Below are 19,186 nucleotides of genomic sequence, written 5' to 3' on the forward strand. Positions count from 1 at the left end.
TGCAGCTCATGTGGGCTACGCTGTATCATTAAGATAAATGACACAGCGCATCCCCCCTGCCAAAACACACACACATACACACTGCTACGAACCCGTCATGGCGCTCAGGGTTGTGTTTTAGCAAAAGGACCATTTTCTGTTTACCCCTCTGGCTCTCTTTGTCTCGTTCTCTCTTTATCTCTCCCTCTCTTTCAGCACAAAATGCCAAATTGCTCCATTTCTCACTCACTCCCCTCCTTCCTCTGCTCATCCACTCATCTGGTTATTAACTCCAAACACATTAAACCAACAGTAGCGCCGCGATATTCCCCAGACCGTCCTAGTCAGCATAAACACACACACACAGCCCGAATGCACACACCTGGGTCAAACTACAAAATGGATTCTGCATGACGCACAAAGCGACACGATTTAATGCTCTGGGACCAAACACAAAAATCTGGGAACTGACTCTCAAATTATCCACTGCGATTGATTAAGTTTTGGTCTCTGCACTGCACTAAACAGACTTAACGAGAACGTTTCAAGTATTCGCAATATGTGTTTCTGGAAGCTGGTGTGACATTCGTAACGTTTTTTCTTTTTCTGGCCAAAAATATTCCGAAAATGACTCGTGTTTGCCCGAGGAATTTTATTTTTGTCAGGCTGAAGCAGCCTCTTAAACGGCACTCACCACCGTCATGTGGCGTGAGATGGTGACAATAATAAGACAGCAGGATTACACTGATCCACAGATATCCACTCGCCGGTTTGATGTGTAAAACTACATTTCAGCTGGAGCTCCGAGCGAGCATTAAGACTCGGGTTTTATCTGCAACGTGCTGTAATTAATCATTAATTTATTCATCCCGGTCCGACGTCTGCCCGAGTTTGATTGCCATTTTAAAGGGATGTTTCACAACAAACGGGAAATGTTAGAAAAAGGAAATGAAAGTAAGTAGAATTAAGTTGCTGGATTATCTTTAAATCAGACATCAGAAGTCACAACCATGACAGCTTACTTAATCTGAGGCACCTAAAGATGTGAATAGAAGCAGAAACAACTGGACACATGTCGACAACTAAAGATTTCACTTTCTTTCTCTTACAATTTTTATCCTCGGGCATGTCCTACGAAGCAAGTTTAACATACCAAGGATATCTTATCGTTAATGCGCTTCAATATGCCCAGCAACGCAAAACCGTCACACAAAGTTGGAAACCAACTCATTAAGTCAATCCAGAGTTTCATTTATTCATACAAAAAAAAAAAAAAGCAGCGTTGACACCATATTACAAGTTTGGACGTATCCATAGTGCCATATTTCTCACAAGAAGAACAAACTATAAGCTTAAACCAACCGGAGGAATTTTAAAAAATAAACACATACTGCTAATTATATGAGTTGAACACATCTTTCGTGCTTTGATAAGTCTTGTTGTAGCCTTTTTTTTCATATACAGCTACAAAAAGATCTATAGGACCAACACAAAATGATGCATGTAAAAAAATAAAGATATAAACAAAGAGAATGCTTTGACTTGTTATTTTGTCAAGGAATGGCGAAGTATGTGACAATCAGTGCATGTTTGTCCGTCTGTCTGTCTGTGTCTGTTAGCAACATAACTCATAAATGGACTATCAAATTTGGATGAAATTTTCAGGGAAAGTCAGAAATGACACAAGGACCAAGTGATTTGATTTTGGCAGTGATGCGGCTCATAGTCTGAAACCACGGATTTATAAAAGATTTCTGTATCATTCCGAAATAGCGTCAATGTAACTATGACTATAAGTGAACACTACATCAGCTGATTATCAGATGATTGCAATCCTACTACAAATCAGTTGATGTGGACTTATCGGGACGTATCTGTCAGAAATAATACAAGGAACAATTGATTAAATTGTGGGCATGTTTCTGAGTCCCATCACTTCCTACCGCATGCTACATATTTAGGTCACACGATTCGGTATCCGTACATAACGTACACATGCATAACACACGCCTGTGCTTAGCGCATGGTCATTTTGTTTGTGGGTACATTTATATAAAATGGCCACATTCTATGTTGCCATAATTTCTGCCACAAATTTTTTCAAGATTTCAGCCGTCGGGCATGATACAACTGAACAGCCTTGGCAGAGTACTGCGCTCTCTGAGTGTTTTTCTTGTTCCTTAGTTTGTTATTTACAACAGTTGGGTACAGTTGATTATTAAGATAATTTTCTGTGGGGCTTTAACTATTAATCTTTAAAATACTCAGGTAAAATCACATAATAAATAACACTCAGGCAGTATTTTAACATTAGTCTTATTTTTCTGCTGGAAAGCTTCGGCACGATGGCCATTACCGTAAATGTGCTGTATAACTGGCATTAATTTGACTTGACAGTAAAACTGCTATGCAGCCAACAGCAAAAAGGAAGAGTGGAGTTCCCATCACTGAGAATCTATACACCATTTGCCACTGCAAGAATTTGAAGCCCATTTTTGGGTGGCATGGACCTTTGTGCATGTTCCAATTACAAGAATCGCACTAGAGAACCTCTTTCAAGATTGTTTTCAGAGGAGAAAACCTACTCCAGGGTAGGCACTTCTGAACGTCCCTGAAAAACTGCTGGCCTTCGAGGAGATAAATACCAATTGGTTCAACTTGGAGGCCAACAAGCTCCCTTTTTCTGCCGTCTTTATATCCTCATCCAGTAGAAGTTTTCTCCTCTCATGGTCAAAGATATTGGAACCTCCACTGTTTGTGCCACATTACACCTTTTGTCTCTTATATCCATATTTATCAGGGAAAATAAAGAGTATAAACAGTCTCTAAAAACTCTTGTCCTAGCTCAGTATCTGTGCAAAAAGCTCCTTGGAATCTTGTAAGTATGGTGCAACCACTTTCCAAGAGAACAGATTGGTCAGTTGGCAGTGCTATATAGGCAGTGATCTTTATTCTCAACGATAGGAGTAAACTAGAATGACAACATACCCAAAGAAGAAGTAAACCACCATTGCAACCTTGAAAACCAAGGAATAAACCCAAAGTTACCTCGTGAACCTCAAATCCTGCTTTGAAGTACAGGATTCTCAATTTCAACAGTGAAAACGCCATTTCAGTAGAGTCTTAAAGACCTTGAATCAAAACCATTCCTGTTACAACTTGCAACATGAGAAACTAGAGTTAATTGTCAGCATTTAAATCAATATGCTCGCTTGATGAAGTATATTTTCCTTCATATGTACAATTCTTTATAGAAAACAGAGAAATCCTTCTGTCTTGATCAGGCTATGTAATGGAAATCTACAGACAACCAGGCGCAGCCTTGTTTTTCTGTTTCAGGCTCATATATCCTCCATAAATTTATGAGTCGAGTATTTCATCTGGAAGTTATCTCATATTTCCAAATTTCTGCTGCCATTTAATGTTTACCATGTCTTGCTGTTTTCATCTTTTTGCTGTTGATGTTCTGTTTTCGGGGCTAGCAGTTGCTGAAGTGTTGGCTAATGAGGACGCAAACAAAACGGAAACGAAGGAAGAACAGAAAACTAGCTGAAAAGTTTTTTCTTCCTGCGACTCTCTGGGACTAACAAACTCATTTAAATCCAAAGAGCTATTTCACAAAGAAAAGGAGGAAAAAAAGTGCCTCTGGGTCACCACTGGGGCACCGGAGTGGGTTCATTTGCCCCAAATGGGCTGAGATCCTTTTCAAACAACACCGTCGCTAATTTAAAATAAACACTCTGAATGAAGAAAGAGGCCACAGTTTCCCTGACACTGGTAAAATTTCAACAGTGAAGCCGGCAAGGGGGCCATCGCAGCTCCCCTCGGCTGAACGGGTGCAGATGAGGCCAGGCGGCTTACTTAACTATGAGAAAACAACAACAGTGCTCAAAGCCTGTGAATAACAAGGCCAGTAAGAGCCCAATCAAATGCTACATTTCCTCTTATTACACTCCACCTCACAGCACACAAAAAGAAAAAAAAGAGGCATATATAGAGGAATTGTCATTTTGAGTAAAAAAAAAAAAAGTCATGATAGGTAGCTGTGGGTTGTTTTTTTTTTAGTGATACTCTTGACTCATCAAGCACAAAAACAACTCATTTCAAGGGTAGTGGAGATGGAAGCAGGAGATTTGATGGAGATGAAGGACAGAAAAAAAGGGGGGGGGACTATCACCCAAACCCTTCGCTCAGAAACAGCAGACAGAAAAAGAAGAAACTGGCGGGGAGGGGAAGGAGTCATCTCAAGGCTAAGAGCGCACAAACACAAAGCACATGACAAGTGTGTTGGTGTGCAAAAATGAGTTGATTTGGGTCTTGGCAGAACGCTGTCTCCAAGCTTTCATAAGCTCATATGACTCAGGCAGAATGAGAGGAAGCCAGGGAAGAGAGGAAAAAAAAAAAAAAGCAGAGAGAGAAAGACTAAAAACAGAAGCAGACTGAGGTGGAGTGTGTAGGTGCACGAGGGTGAAGGACGGCATATCTTTTTTGCCAGTAAAAATTAAATTCGGTTTCAAAACATGAACTCAATAGGATGTCATAATTCAGAGGTTTTTTTAATGACCTCACCTGTTTCTCCAACAAAACAGGTTTTACACTCATCTGAGGAAGATTTTTAGCAAAACCAGAATCATACAAAACAACAATGAAGACACCAAATCCTAAATGGTTGTATTTATATAGCGCTTTTATCCAAAGCGCTTTACATGATGCATCACATTTACACACACATTCACACACTGACGACGGAAGCTGCCATGCAAGGCGCTAACCACGACCCACCAGGAGCAATTAGGAGTTTGGTGTCTTGCTCAGGGACACCTCGACATGAGCACAATGGGCCGGGGGATCGAACCGGCAACCTTCCAGTTACAAGACGGCCACTCTACCCACTGAGCCATGCCGCCCCCAATCCTGTGGAAATAAAGCTTCCAGCAGAAATAGGAAAGGCACATGTTTGTAACATATGCTACCCATGTGCCTCCTAAACATTACATTCATAGAAAACTAAATAGTTATGTTGTAGTACTCAAGGTTGATCTTGGCCTCGAGGCCACTTTTTGAAGGTCTCGCTATGAAATCGACCGTAGTTTTGCTTGTCCTTGTTTTAGTCTAAAATAAACAGGAATCAGGATTTTATTTCAAGAGCGCTTCAGATGCAACTGAATTACTCAAATAATTTTTCATTTTAAACTTGAGGTTTAAAATGCCTGGATGGCTATTATGAAATGTTGCTACTTAACTAAGAATTCATCTGCAAAACAGTATTCAAAAGAAAGCACAGTGAAGTGGCAATGCAATGCATTAAATGCAACAAAAAATCAACTAAGTATTTGCAATGCCAACCAGCTAGTATTAGCATTCTGTGTCTATGTCATAGACTGCATGTAAAAGCAGTCATCTTAAGGTGAACTGTATGTAAACCTGCATTCTTTGTAAGAGCCAGTAGGGGGAGACTGAGTCAGATCTACTCCTCATTTCTTTGGTTTCACAAAATGAAGATGGTGACTCTAAACTTGGGGTTTCTAAGCTGTAGTCAACAAACCAATGGATGAAAGCATTGTTTCCACATTTGTCTTTCATGTGCAGTCTATGCTATGTGCCGCAATCTCTGATCCAAAGAAATTTTGCAAATATTACCACAATATATTCCCTCTTGCAGCGTGGATCTTACACTGGTCTGGTACCAGTCTGGACTGGTCTAAACCCTTTAAAGTCTTGTTTGGTCTCTATATCTTCATCTTGGTCAACACTCTGGTCCCTGTAAAATCTGGTCGAGGTGTTGTCTTTGGGTCTGTAGACTCTAGTCTTAGTCTTAGTATAGTGTGGTCCTGGTCTTGACTTGGTCTCAACCCCTAAAGGTCTTTGTCTCGTCTTGGTTTTGGTAAATTCTGGTCTTGGTCTTGACTGCTGTATACTTTGTCTTGGTCAACACTCTGGTGTCGGTAAACTCTGGTCTTGGTCTTGTCTTTACATCAGTGCACTGTGGTCTTGGTCTTTATATAGTCTGGTTTTGGTCTTGTCTTGATCTTGGATTTGACCTGGTCTCCAACCCTAAAAATCTTGGTCCTGTCTTGGTAAATTCTGCTCTTGGTCTTGTTGTGATCTTTTTAGGTTTTGTTACACTCTTGTGTTGGTATTATTTTTGGCAGTCTGGACTACAACACTACAAACTGGCATTAACCAGCATGCTCTATCCAATACTAAATTTCACTCAAATTACAATTTCATTTGAATAATAATAATAAAAAAACATTCATAATGAATGAATCTGAACACTTTGGTAGATATGGACAGATTAACCAGGTAGACTGGGACCAATATTTGTTATTGTTTTTCTTTTACAATTCACGTAAAAGTTTCTACTGCAGTTACATGCAGAAACTTCTGAGACTCATATTGATCAGGAAAATAAGTTATTCTTTATTTAAACTTTTTGTGAGAACATTTGGAAATGGTTAGGGAAAGACAGTGGCCTTAGTTAAATTGAAAATGCCAGCACTGATTTGAATCACAAGACACAAAGCGGAGAATTTTAAAATATTTAACCAAAACTGCAATATTTTCCCAACCATAATTGGTGTTTTAGTAGACGAAGCCAAATCTTACATACGATCCAGCATATGAACGCTGCCTCTGGTGTCAAAATCAATGAGTATTATTCACCAAACCAACAACCAGACCTCTTCCCAAGACTCCAGTTCAGAAGACGACTGTCTTGCACAAATTATGTTTCTTTGAAATGCATCTGACATGCTAAAGTAACAGTATTTAAATGCATTTTGTACCTAATAAAGGGCTTCACTTCAAAGGATTTGCTGCAACACTAAAGTGTCATCAGGTATTTCGAGGCACGCATGTTGAAGATCAACTTGCCCAAAAAATTACAACTCCTTGATTCAGTTTCTGAGTGTTTACTGGCTTTATTCGCTTCATCCCCCTCGATTCATTTTCGTTTCAAGTGACACTTTGAAACTTCTCTCGAAATTTGCTTTACAGTTGGATGGAAGCGCCACATCTCCCTTTCCTGGCGTCCTCTCTTTACTTTCCTCCCACTCTCCATGTCTCATCAGGAGTGTCATCAGCCCCCACTCCGGTTGATGCCTGTTAATATGGCAACGCTATTGTCTGCCCGTTCGTTGCTGCTGTCTCTATTGTTTGCTCTCACACTTGACGAATTCATCAAAGGGGAAAGAGAAAGGGAATGGGAGAAAATAGCTGCAAATCATGCCGTTTCGCACAATTGACTGTGTAAGTCTGGCAGAGAGAGGCTTTGTCTTCAAATGGTGCAGGAAATATGTGTTTGCTCGCGTAATTTTGCGCATATATCATTTGTTCTGCCATTAAATAGGTGGGACAGGCCTCTTCTGCCGCTGACTTCACTCTGCCTCTGTGTGGGTAGAAGTCAAGATGCAGTACAGAGTTTGTGGTTTCTGTGTGTACGGATACATTGACTTATGCTAGCATATCTGCATGTTTGCATACATGTACATTGGTGTATTTGCGTCTCAAGAATTAGGATAAATGATGGAAAAAAAAGGCCAATTCCTGGACGTATGCATCACCACCTGCAGGTATAGAAGTACATGTCATATGGTCATACCTTTGCTCTGTGGAGGATTCTGGCTGCGGTCTCGGAGGATGTTGATCTGGTAGACGGCGCCGTATGGCTCAAACAGCTCCTTCAGCTCCTTCTCCGACCAGGAGCGTGGGATTTGACCCACAAACATCTTGATGGCATCCGGGTCTGGCTGGTCCGAATGCTCCAGCGCCCCGTTCATCTTTCCGGCCGTGCCGTTACTGTAGAAAAGACAAAAGGCGGAACGTTTAGAGCCAAGAACACCAAGTCAACACATATTAAATGAAACAAATCTCGTTAAAAACACGGTCCACATATTCCCCATCTGGTGATATTTGCACTTTAGAACTTTTTTGAGATTGTAAATCCATTCAGACTTGAATAAACTTGACCTCAACTTTCACCCATTTTTAGTTGCAGATCAGTGTTGCCCTGCACTTTTGTACCATAAAGTAGAAGCTTTAATACTTGAAACTCTGGATTCAGTGTTTAGGGTCATGAGTCAAGATTTAGTGTTGAATTTCTACACATAACACCACTGTGCATCTTTAAACTCTGCACAGCGGATATACCAAGAGCATAAAATACACCCTTTTTGCTATGCAGCAATTCATTTGTCAGTCAATCTAATGTGTTTAAACCTCAGTGGGACGATTACTGTCATTGCAACATACATATTTAAACAGTCCAGGTCATGCTGAAGACATTATTTCCATTACTTGCTTGTGCCTTGCGGTATTTTTCGTATTGTGTGATATCTAAGGCAGCAGTAATTGGAGAAAATGGCCGAGCCCCCACAGGGTTAAAGTGGTTTAAAGATCTTACATTTGCACCACTCCTTTAGTTCAAGTGAACATTTCAAAAACCAGCAGAACAGTGGAGAGTGATAATACGTATGTGGGGAAAGGAGGAATATTTCTAAATTAGGACGCCAGGACCGGTATCTCGAAGAAAATTAATATAGGTTCAAATAAAAAGTCAGCTCCAGATTCTCATACATAACAGAACGGAAAAGCCTCTAAAACAGCCATTAGACCATCACAGGGACACTGAAACTCAGTGAGAGCCACACTAATAAAATTCTCTCGGGTACCTTGGCGGCTCCTCATAGCAGACAGCTTTCAGTTCAGCTTTTACACACCGATATCCCTGAAGCAGGCAATTTTTATACACACACACACACATATATATATATATATATATATATATATATATATACAGTATATCCTGACCTGACACATCAGCAAACTGACATTTCACTCTCATGACAAACACAGATTTTCTTATGATGTAGTGATGGATCTAATCAGGATGTCAGTACATCCAGAGTGAAGAGCTGAGGTGAGATTGAATTCGTCTTATTTTACGGCACGACAAAAGGCCACATACGAAGCACATCTACACCGTTTCCTTGTACTTGTTGACATGAGACGAGCGGAGATACTTCACGAACGTATGAATGGATGCCTGATAAGCAGCGTGTGGTGGGTTAATGTGAAGTTTTGTGCGAAGGATTAGCCTGTACAGTGAACCTCGGGGCCCTTTAACAGGACACAGATGCTTACACGCCGATCGGTCCGGTTATATTTCCACATCTGGAATGCATATGAAACAGAGGTGAAGTGCTTTCACCCCTTTTTCACTGCAGAGCAACGGCACTTATCTTCAGAAAACACACTTGTCGGGCCACACGTTTGGAATTTTAACTCGAGCTTTTCTTTCTTTTTTTTGGACGAATAAAGGCTTTCAACGGCGAGGCCTGACGGAGGCAAAGCGTGACTATGTTTTGAGGACAATCACACGGCTGCAAACACACACATTCACACACATCACTGCCATCAAGGCCTGTGGTCTATTTAAGATGGCTGAAAACCAATTTAATGAAACCAAAGTCAATGGCTGTGCTGTTTTATTGCTCTACTTTCCCTTTTGTTATTCTCGGCAGGAGAGAGAAATAGCATTATCTTAAGAGGCTAAAACAAAACAAAGCCAAATCCCGAGCTTGGTTAGCTGACAACACTAATACCACCCCATAAAGCTCGGCAAAGAGAGAAAGAGTGAAGGGGGAAGGAGAGATATGGAGGGAGGCTGGGAAGGGGAAGGGAAAAAACATCCAGACCTTTGAACGCGGGCCATCCATCTTTTGCAGAAAGAGCCGAGGCGCTCAGCAGAAACGCCCAATTCTTTAAAGGACTTAAAGGACATGTCAAATAAAAACGCCAGCGCCGAAGAGGGAAGTCAACGAGCCAAACCGGTGCTAACAGTCCTCGGGGCAAATAACCACTCCTCGCTAAGCTGTCCGATAAATCGCCCCCGAGAGCCCCAAGGGTGGGAAAGTAGGGATTCAGGGCGGGAGGGACGGTTCCTGCCCGCTATCACGGCCTGATGTTTGGATACATGAGCGGCGAAGACGACGGACGGGCGGTCGCCGGGTTCAGACTGCAGCACATCATTGCCTTCGCCCTCTGACACGACACGAGCCGAGCAAAGGCGCAGAAAGACGGGGAAGAGCTGGAGACAATCCCTCATTGTTGCCTGTTTACGTGAGGCTTGCGGGGATTGAGCGAGTCAACGGGGGAGACGATACAATAGCCGGTGTCAGAGGAGCACCTCCCTTCGTCCGGGACACTGTCCGCCCTGTGCTCCCTCCACTCTGCTCCACTAAGACAATGAATAGCTTCACAGCAGCAGCCATAAGGCATACGAATGCTCGCAGAGCTGTCTTGTGCAGATTGCATGCTCCGTCTTTCTTCCCCGAGGTGCTTGGAAGTAGGTGACTCTCTAACCATAAAGGAATGAACGTCTCTTTCCCCCCCATCGCCCCCGTGGCCAAGACTGACAAGGTGTTATTGGAGGCAGACGGAGCTTTAGTGTGAGTGTGTAGATGTTTGTCCAAGTGTGTGAAGCTCAGCAGGAGTGTGTCCTGGGGCTCGGATTAAGTCGTTGAGTGGATCCACTCCTGCCATAGCCTCTCCATCTCACCCTCCCCTCTTCCCCCTCTCTCTTCTTCTTCCTCTCCTTTTTTCTCGCTCTCCCTCTCAATTTGAGCCAATTGTTTGCCTTAATGGCTTAACTATTGCTTCCATCACTCCGGTCTCCCTGCAGCACAGGGCTGTGACTGAGGGCTGATCTACACTTACAATGTGGATGTGCGCGGCCAGACTACAAAAAAAGAAGAAGAAACAAACAGCGTGGATGGGTCTTTGAAGCAGCTGCTGAGGGCGGTTATTCCCTCACCTCATGCTCATATTAGGCAGAGGGATCATTCAACCAAGTCGCAGCTGCACGATATCGACCATAAAACCTTATGACGGTTATTTATTTATTCATGCATCATCTTCGTTGTACATTCACAGCTCCTAAAAACGCCCCTCTGCTGATGGAATTGTTCAACATTTGGGCAAATACAAGTTCTGCGATGAATGAGGTCAGAAGATTAGCATCAATCCATGTGTGACGGGGTGTAGCATGTGTTAGCTTAGCATCCTTGAAAGCTGAATTATTTTTTATGATGTATGTTGTGCATCAACCAAAGTGCAAACACAACATTTTGCAGTTTTATCATGCTGGAATTGTTGCTCGGCAAACCATCCATTCACCTCAGTCATTGATGAAAAGCACAGTGAGAAAACAGCATTTTCTTACAGTACAAATTAATCTGCACCTCACTTGCTAGACTCCTTTGTGTCAGTTTCAGCTTCACCATGTGTGAAACAGCTGTTTAGAAACATGGAAATGTGTCGGTTCTTGACAGGAAATCTGGCTAAGGATCCTGCAGAAACCATGTTTTTCATTTACAAGATGTTGTAAAAAAAAAAATTGAGATAACCAAGCTGATCGAGTTATTTTTATACGTAAAGGAAACAAACTTTCCAACACTTGCACTCTTATGATCGCTTAGATGCTCCACTATGTTTACAAGCTTGTTGCTAACTTTGTCTTTTAGCTATTAGGAACTGTGCTAGAAGTGTATAGTTGGTTAATCTGAGTATTTTTTTTGCAGGATTAAAAAGATGAGACCAATCCAAAGCAGCAAAGTTGTGGGCAGTATGACCAAAACATGAATCGAAAGGATGTTGACCCCTCAGAATTATGAAACATCCGTAAAAACAAAAAGAGCAATGAGACTTTTCCACGGTCCTTAAACTAATCATGTGATCGGTTATCCAAATCTAAGCCGATAATTGCGATATTTCATGAAAATATACAACCCTAAGCACAACTGAGAAGCAACAATTCACTCAGCAGTGACCAACTGACACAGGGCAAAATTTCACAGACTTCTAGGCTGAACTGCAGGCAGTGTTTACGCTGAAAAGAAAGAGAGAGACCGAAAGGACCATAAAACATTTTTGAGTCATAAAATAAGTGCGGCATGGTATACACGAAAAGGAGAAGTTGTTGGAAGATGCATTCAGCACAGTAAAACATCTTTCTAGAGCTCCGCAGAATTGTGTAATAAATGAATACTTTGTAGAAATTGTAAAAATGTAAGTAGTAAAATATCTATAGCATGTAGAGCTAACAGTTTTTTAGAGTAGTGGTACCACCTGTAGGCACTTCAGCCTTCAAGTTTTTTTTTTTCCTTTTCTGACTTTGTAATATCTCACAAAAGACCTTATTGAGCTCTACATATACATCTAGCCATGGTTGTGATGTTTCTAAAGAAACCGTTTGGAGTTCAGGAGGTCAATACCATATCTACAGAAAATGTTAAAAGGAATCAAGTGAAAACCAGATGTTACTTCTCCTGTGTGAATCCACTGTATAAAAAAAACAGACGTTTGGGGATTATTTCCAAATCACATGACGTCTCATGAGAATATATAGTTAGATAATCATTTTTCTTTTTGCAGTTCCTGCTCCATAAGTGACCACAGAGTTATTTGAACCACAACAAACACGATCAATTTAGAATTCTCTCTACTTTTAGTCATGGTTGTGCTGCTTCCACAGAGGTACATGACTTTATATTGCAGTGAAAAACAGGCCCACAGTGAGTAAAAATGAGACAAGGAAAGCAGAAAACACCAAGAAACTGCATATCACTGTACTTCAGGACAGTTTTTGAGAGTCAAGACTTTACATTGTGGCGAACAATGAGCCTATAGTGAGTAAAAATATTCTAGAAAAAGGAGAAAGTGCTCTGAAATTGCAAATATATATTCCTATGAAATGTAGTTATAAGTACAAATAAAACTGAAGACTGTAGGTGAGGACAGTTTTTGACAGTCAGGATTGTATATTGCCGTGAAAAACGTGCCCACAGTGAGTAAAGATGTGACGGGAGAAGCAGAAATGCCCTGAAACTGCATTTTATTTCAGAGGCATTGTAGTTAGAATAACAAATAACACTAAAATTACTTTAAATAACACAAAACTGCGCCTCGGGACAGTTTTTGACAGTCTGACCTACAAAGAAAAACGAGCCCACAGTGAATAAAAACGCCTGTGATTCAAATAGATAAAAAGCTCCACATAGTTGGCACCATGAGATTTGACCTTGATGGCGACAACCCAGAGGAGATTGCACAGATCATGGTTCAAAGTGAGTTCATCTACATGCAAAAAGACAACAACACAACACTCTAAGCTGAGGACCATGTTCGTATTGTATTTAGAAGTACAAATAACACTCTAAAGACTTTAAATAACACAAAACTACAGTCTAGGACAGTTTTTGGCAGCCAGGATTGCATGTGGTGGTGAAAAATGAGCCCTGCCTTTGATTCAAATGGATTAAAAGCTCCTTATAGTTGGCACCATGAGCAATATGCAAAAAGCTATTTATGAGGCCTTCAGTTTGTATGAAAAATGAATAAGTGCAGATTTAGGTTCGTGCAAAGGAACTGGTCCTCCTGTTCTGGGCAGCAATAAAAATCAAAGTATATCTTGTTTGGGCTTTAAAGGTTGAATCGAAGGGGGAAAAAAACAATATGTCGGCCTCCACAGTTGAAGAGTAAACGGGGACAGCGATGAACTACCTGGACTACATTAACCGCCCGCTATCCCCTCCGTCGGTCTTGTTCGCAGCGGGAGTCCAACAAGAAGCAGCACGAACAGACAGGAGGGGGGAGGAGGCAGGTAAAGGTGGGAGTAAAAGAGGGGGAGGCGGATGCAGCAGTAAATACAGCTCCAAACCAAGCGCACACATGCATAAACACATGCGGCCGCGCACACGAGCTGCAGTTCAGGCCGGCTGCGCTGATCCCCCTGCTGTGTTTCCCGTCTGTTTCTGCTCTAAAACACACATCCTCTCTGACTCCCTTAACCCTCTCAATCGCACACAAACACACACAAACGAACACACAACAGCGGCGGCGGTGAGTTCGCGGAAGGGCCGAGCTGTCACACACTTCTTCTCGTTGGCAGCATGTTTGCAGGGTGTGTAACGGTCCCACAGGGGAACTAATCTTGTTGACAAGCAGAGTGAGAAACATCAGTTCCCTCCCCGAGGGAGCGCAGCCACCAAGGTCAGCTCAACACACACACCTTACACACACATCTACCGACATGTTAGCAAACCTGGACAGTCACACCTCGGCGGATGAACGCAGCCTGACAGATTCTTACACGACTTTCGCACTAAACATAAAATGTGGCAGCGCAGGTGGTCGCACGGTAAACACGACTATCAGCTTATGTGAGGCTTTACAAAGCTGTGATTTACGGCAGTGGTGCCCAACCACCGGGCCGCGGACCAGTACCGGCGTAACAAGCCAGATTAACTATTTGCATTTCTAATTTGGGTTGGAAATGAATGTTTGCCAACCACTTAGAAAAATAAAAAGACTCAAAAAAGACACTTTGGAGATAAAAATGCTGAAAAGTCTTCTAGAAATTGCTGTAATGAGAAACAATTGCTACGTCGGAATGTATTTGAAAACAAATACAAGCTTGCATTTCCGTAATGGGCATTTACCTGTTTTCAAGAAAGTCAAAAAACACTTTCTTTTTTATAGAATTATGCCATTTCAATTATCTTTTTCTAATGCAATATCTAAAAATGTGTGTAAAAATACATTATTGAAACACTGACTTTGAGATCAAAGGTTTCCCTCTGGCCAAAATATACCTACATGTAAAGATTAAGGATGTTAAACGATTAATTGTTAAGTAACTTATATTTGTTTTTAGAGATATTCTCAGCAAACAAATCATCATGAAAGAACATAATTAGAATGTCTTTGACCTACTTACAATTGAGAAAGTTCAAATCCAAGGGAAAACTAAATTGAAAACCAAGAAAAATGGATGCAACCTCTGGCGTAGGACACGTTTTCTTCATAATAATAATAAAGATTACTATTTGTTATGTATCCGTAGAAAACTGTCTTGTTTGAAACCGTGGTGAGTTATAGTACAACACATAAGTTGAAGCTATATTCTGTCTCCATATGATGAGTAAATAAACCTGGCTGCCTAGTGTCATCAGAAGGTGGCGCTAAAGGCTACATTAACTGTAGTAAACAGAGTAAAAGAAGCCGTTCCAATATCCATATGACAATACTACATTATGCGCCAGAAAAAGACTTCGTGTCTCAATGCAAAGTATGTCAAATGCCAAAATACATCCGATCTCACTGTGCAGTCTGTAAGCCAGCATGCTTCTCTGGCAATCCCGACCCACAATCCTTTGCACAGTTACATCGGTGTTGACTATAAACAAGCTTGAGCTGCCGAAAGTGAACAGATAGGTGGCAAAACATTACAAGTTACAGATGCAAAGGTCAAAGTTTAAGGTGCAACGTTAGTCCAAAGAACCAGCAAATCCCAAGAAGAAGGTCTTTTTTTCCCAACTTTTTCCACATAAACAGCACAAAATATACTGATCCTGACGTGAGTTGAACACCTGAACTTCTGACCTGGAGTGAGATGTGCTACTGTTGCACCACAGAGTCGGTATATGAACCTACTGCATGTATAGGATAAACACAGCCTGCAGTTCATCTGAGGACTCTGGATTTTTGTTTCAGATTTGTTTAATCGTCCTGACAGAACTACCCAATGAATGATTATTATTATGACTGGAGAAGACAAAAATCTGACGATATATCAGACTTGATAAATCCCATAATTGTCTAACACACTCTTACTGAACATAAAAAGACAAAGCATGCAGTTTGGATAGCAAAACCACTGTTGTCTACCACTTTAAAAAAAAGACTCAAAGGAGAAACTTTTGAGACAAAAATTGCAGGGAAGTCTTCAAGAAATTGTTGCAATCATTATTTCATGTGCAGGTAAGAAGCAGAAACAGCCGATCAGCCACATGAGTTAAATGTTTAATACGTCGAAACATATTCGAAAAACATGTTTGCATCTCCGTATTGTGCATTAACTCTGCACAACAGTCAAAAACCACCTTCCCCCCCCCCTAAATTTTGCCCTTTCAATTTTCTTTTTCTAATGCAACATCTAAAAATGTGTATGAAATTACATTACTGGATTTCTAGATTGAAGGTTTACAACGTCAAGGGCAACGTAAACAAGAAGCATCACATGAATCTAAGTACTGGGGTGGAAACTGAGAACTTCTGGCTCTTTTCTGTAAAACACTGCACAATTTTACAATTTTGGGTCTCAAAAAAAGCCGTCTCAGTTTGGAAAATCAGTCTGGAACACTTTAATTGTACCGCTGACACATTTTAGACAAGTAATCCATGGTGTAAAGCTTGCACTGCTTGGTATTTAGCAAAAAGGGTTCCATTAACACCCTAACTGCGACAGTGATGGCCTTTTCAAATATCCATTAAAGTGAGGGACAAAGGTGGCTCTGCAGAGTTGTGTTTACTTCCTATTGGACACACCGGGCATCACAGAACTTTTTGCACTAAAGTGAGAAATTATATTTGCAGAAACATGCGGTTTTTTAAAGTCACGAGTTCCACATTGCAGCAGTTTAAACACACGCAGAGAAATACAACATTTCATCTGTCAGGCCCGAATGTTTTCTGCTGCTGCATCAAAGTGTAAAAGAAGATTAACAACTTTGCCACAACACACCATAAGAGGCATGCTTCTTTTTCTTTTTTTTTTTCCTCCCCAGACTCACAGCCTGTAACTGATTTTGTCATCGGCGGTGCGAGGCGGATTAGTGACTCAAACTAAATGAATGGCATTCAGTAGCGACTGATTTATTTGGAACGCTTTTTTCCCGTAACTGACTTACAGCGAGCCGAACTGGCTCCCGGGGGCCTCCGTACGAGCCAAACGCGGGAGTGTGATATTGCCTGTGATTCACTTGAACTTTACAATGAGTGCTATTCCTCCCACCTTGGCTGCAGCTCTGGGATAACAGCCACCGGTACACACTGTAAACAGCACGTTTCAGATGTTCATTATCAATATTTCTCTGCAGGAAGGGAGGCAGGGAGGGCGGCTTTTGATGGAGCTAGCATCTCCGAAGAACTGCACCGGCTGAAAGAAGTGGATCTACTATATGTGACTGCCTGCACAAGTGTGTGTGTGGGTGCATTTTGCGGTTGCCATGGAGATGTGGCGGCACATGCGACGCAGGGAAACGATCAGATAAATGCCACGGTAGCTAATGAAGCTGCACCGGTGCCCCGACGCTCAGCTCGCTCTGCGCTAACGAGCTACCGCACGCCGCCGCCCGCTAATGAGGAGACACACACACACAGAGACATGTATGTACACACACATTGTGAAGCAAACACAATGATGCATGACACACGTGGATGCGAGTGAAATGGGTCTCGTTGCGCTCGTTTCTCATGTCGCAAATTTTCCTGCGTCCATAAAAAAACAGCGGAGGAGCCGACGGCGTTTCAGGGAAGCAGCGGCGCCTCGTTAGATTCTGCAGGTGGAAGTTCATGTGTGGCGAGTAAAACTGTGGGGATATGGGAATTATACGGAAAATAAATGACATTGTCAAGCTTTGCTGTAGACGGAGGCCTTTTGTCAATCCAGTTATTTCACCTTTTATTAGTAATAAGAAACTGTCATTCGGCTTTATCACATAATCCCGTTGCACTGTATTACATATTGTTTATTATTATGACCTCATTTAAGCTGAAATGGCCCAAAACTTGTGGCTTTAAAGACTCAATTTGTTGCTCCTTTTGCATTTTTACTCACAGTTGGCTCATTTTTCAGTGCAGTATAAAGTCCTGCTCCCATAGACTGTATACATAGTGGACGTAGCATCTGGCTCCAGAATTGAAGCCAACCCGGAAGTGTCAAAAACTTGCAATATCACGCCGTCCGCTAGGGTTGGCTCCAAAAAGCTTTTTCTCCATAGACCCCAATTCATTTTTGGAAAAAATAAAATATGATAGACTGATTTTCTACAGCTCAGGATTTTTTCCCCCGTTAGTTTTCATGGTCAAAATGAGAGATCAGGTGGCCGATCTTAAATAAATCGTTAAAGTTGGCGGAGCCAGGGGGTGTGGCTATACTTGATAGACAGAAACAGAAGCCTCTGCGGTAAAATGTGGGCGGGATAAGAGAGTCCTCAGCCAATCCTGCCCCTAGTTGCTCTACGGTCCAGTCTGTTTCATAACGCTTTTTACGTCACTGGCTCCAAAAAATCCAAAACGGCGACCAGGAAGTAGCAAAATCCACGCTTCATTTTCTCGGCCTTGAAACCAACGGGTGACGTCACGGTAAGTTTACGCCTGCCTGCACCTCTAAAAATGTTCTAGAAAACTCTAAAAAATACCTTTTTATGCCATTAAATTAAACTATAATGCCATATATCATAAAAAAAAGAATAAATTAGAATTTCAGTCTCTATTTCCGTCTCTGTTTACATCATAAAAACAGGGGAAAAAAAAACAAGAAATCAACATGTACAACATTTTTCCAAGTTTGTCCACAGGTGTTAGAAAATATTGGGGGGAAAAAACATGGTGGTTCCACATATTAGATATTTTACTACTTACTATTTAATTACTCCTATTTACGTCTACTAACAGCACAATTATTGCGAGAAGTGGAGAACTCTAACATCTTTTGTAAGGTGTAAAAAATTGAATACTATAAATCATAAAAGAGAAAAAAAGTTCAATTTGTTTTTGTTTTTTAAAAATCTGCATTACCTACAGTACTAATACTGGGAAAAATTGTGGCTCTGCATAACACATATTTTGTTAATATTTTTACAACTATAGTGACACTTCAAGAGGACTCAGCAATGTGTCTTATGAGATAAAATAAAGTTAAAAGCCATAAATCGAAAGAATGACGTTTCATTTTTTCACTTATTTCATGAATGATCAGAGCAAATGCAATTGCGTGACAAACATCTCTGTCTGACCACGAACCCTAGATAAAACAAAAGTTTTTCCAGGATCAAACATATTTTCCAAAAAAAGGGACATTTCAAAAATTTTGCCAGGATATGTAAACTCATGATGAAAACTGCATGTTCTATTGTTATTTCAGTCTCAGTGATCTGTTGACATGCTCGTCTCCCATCAGTTCTGTGTGAACACTGCCTGCAGTTCAACTGAGAAGTCTCTGAGTTTTTGTCAACAGAATCTGGGCTGTAGCTGAGTTATTAAGGGCTTCACAGTTGTGCCGAAGAGTGCAGAATTTTACATTTTTTAAAGAATCCAATTAGCGCAAAGGGTTTATTTTTGGCAATTTTTTGAACAAGACATA

The 19,186-nt window shown here is 41.2% G+C and overlaps 1 protein-coding gene across 14 annotated transcripts in view; it reads right to left on the reverse strand.

Moving 5' to 3' along the window:
- The window catches only part of celf2 (cugbp, Elav-like family member 2), a 302,904-nt gene that overhangs the window by 116,131 nt on the left and 167,587 nt on the right, over positions 1 to 19,186 (reverse strand). For all 14 annotated transcript variants that reach the window (XM_022193739.2, XM_051947272.1, XM_051946730.1 and 11 more), the window contains one exon: positions 7,583 to 7,779. In XM_022193739.2, coding sequence (XP_022049431.1) covers positions 7,583 to 7,779 — 197 coding nt within the window. The remainder of the gene's footprint in view (positions 1 to 7,582; positions 7,780 to 19,186) is intronic.

Source organism: Acanthochromis polyacanthus, chromosome 1, assembly GCF_021347895.1.
Source record: "Acanthochromis polyacanthus isolate Apoly-LR-REF ecotype Palm Island chromosome 1, KAUST_Apoly_ChrSc, whole genome shotgun sequence".
NCBI classification, from domain to species: domain Eukaryota; kingdom Metazoa; phylum Chordata; class Actinopteri; family Pomacentridae; genus Acanthochromis; species Acanthochromis polyacanthus.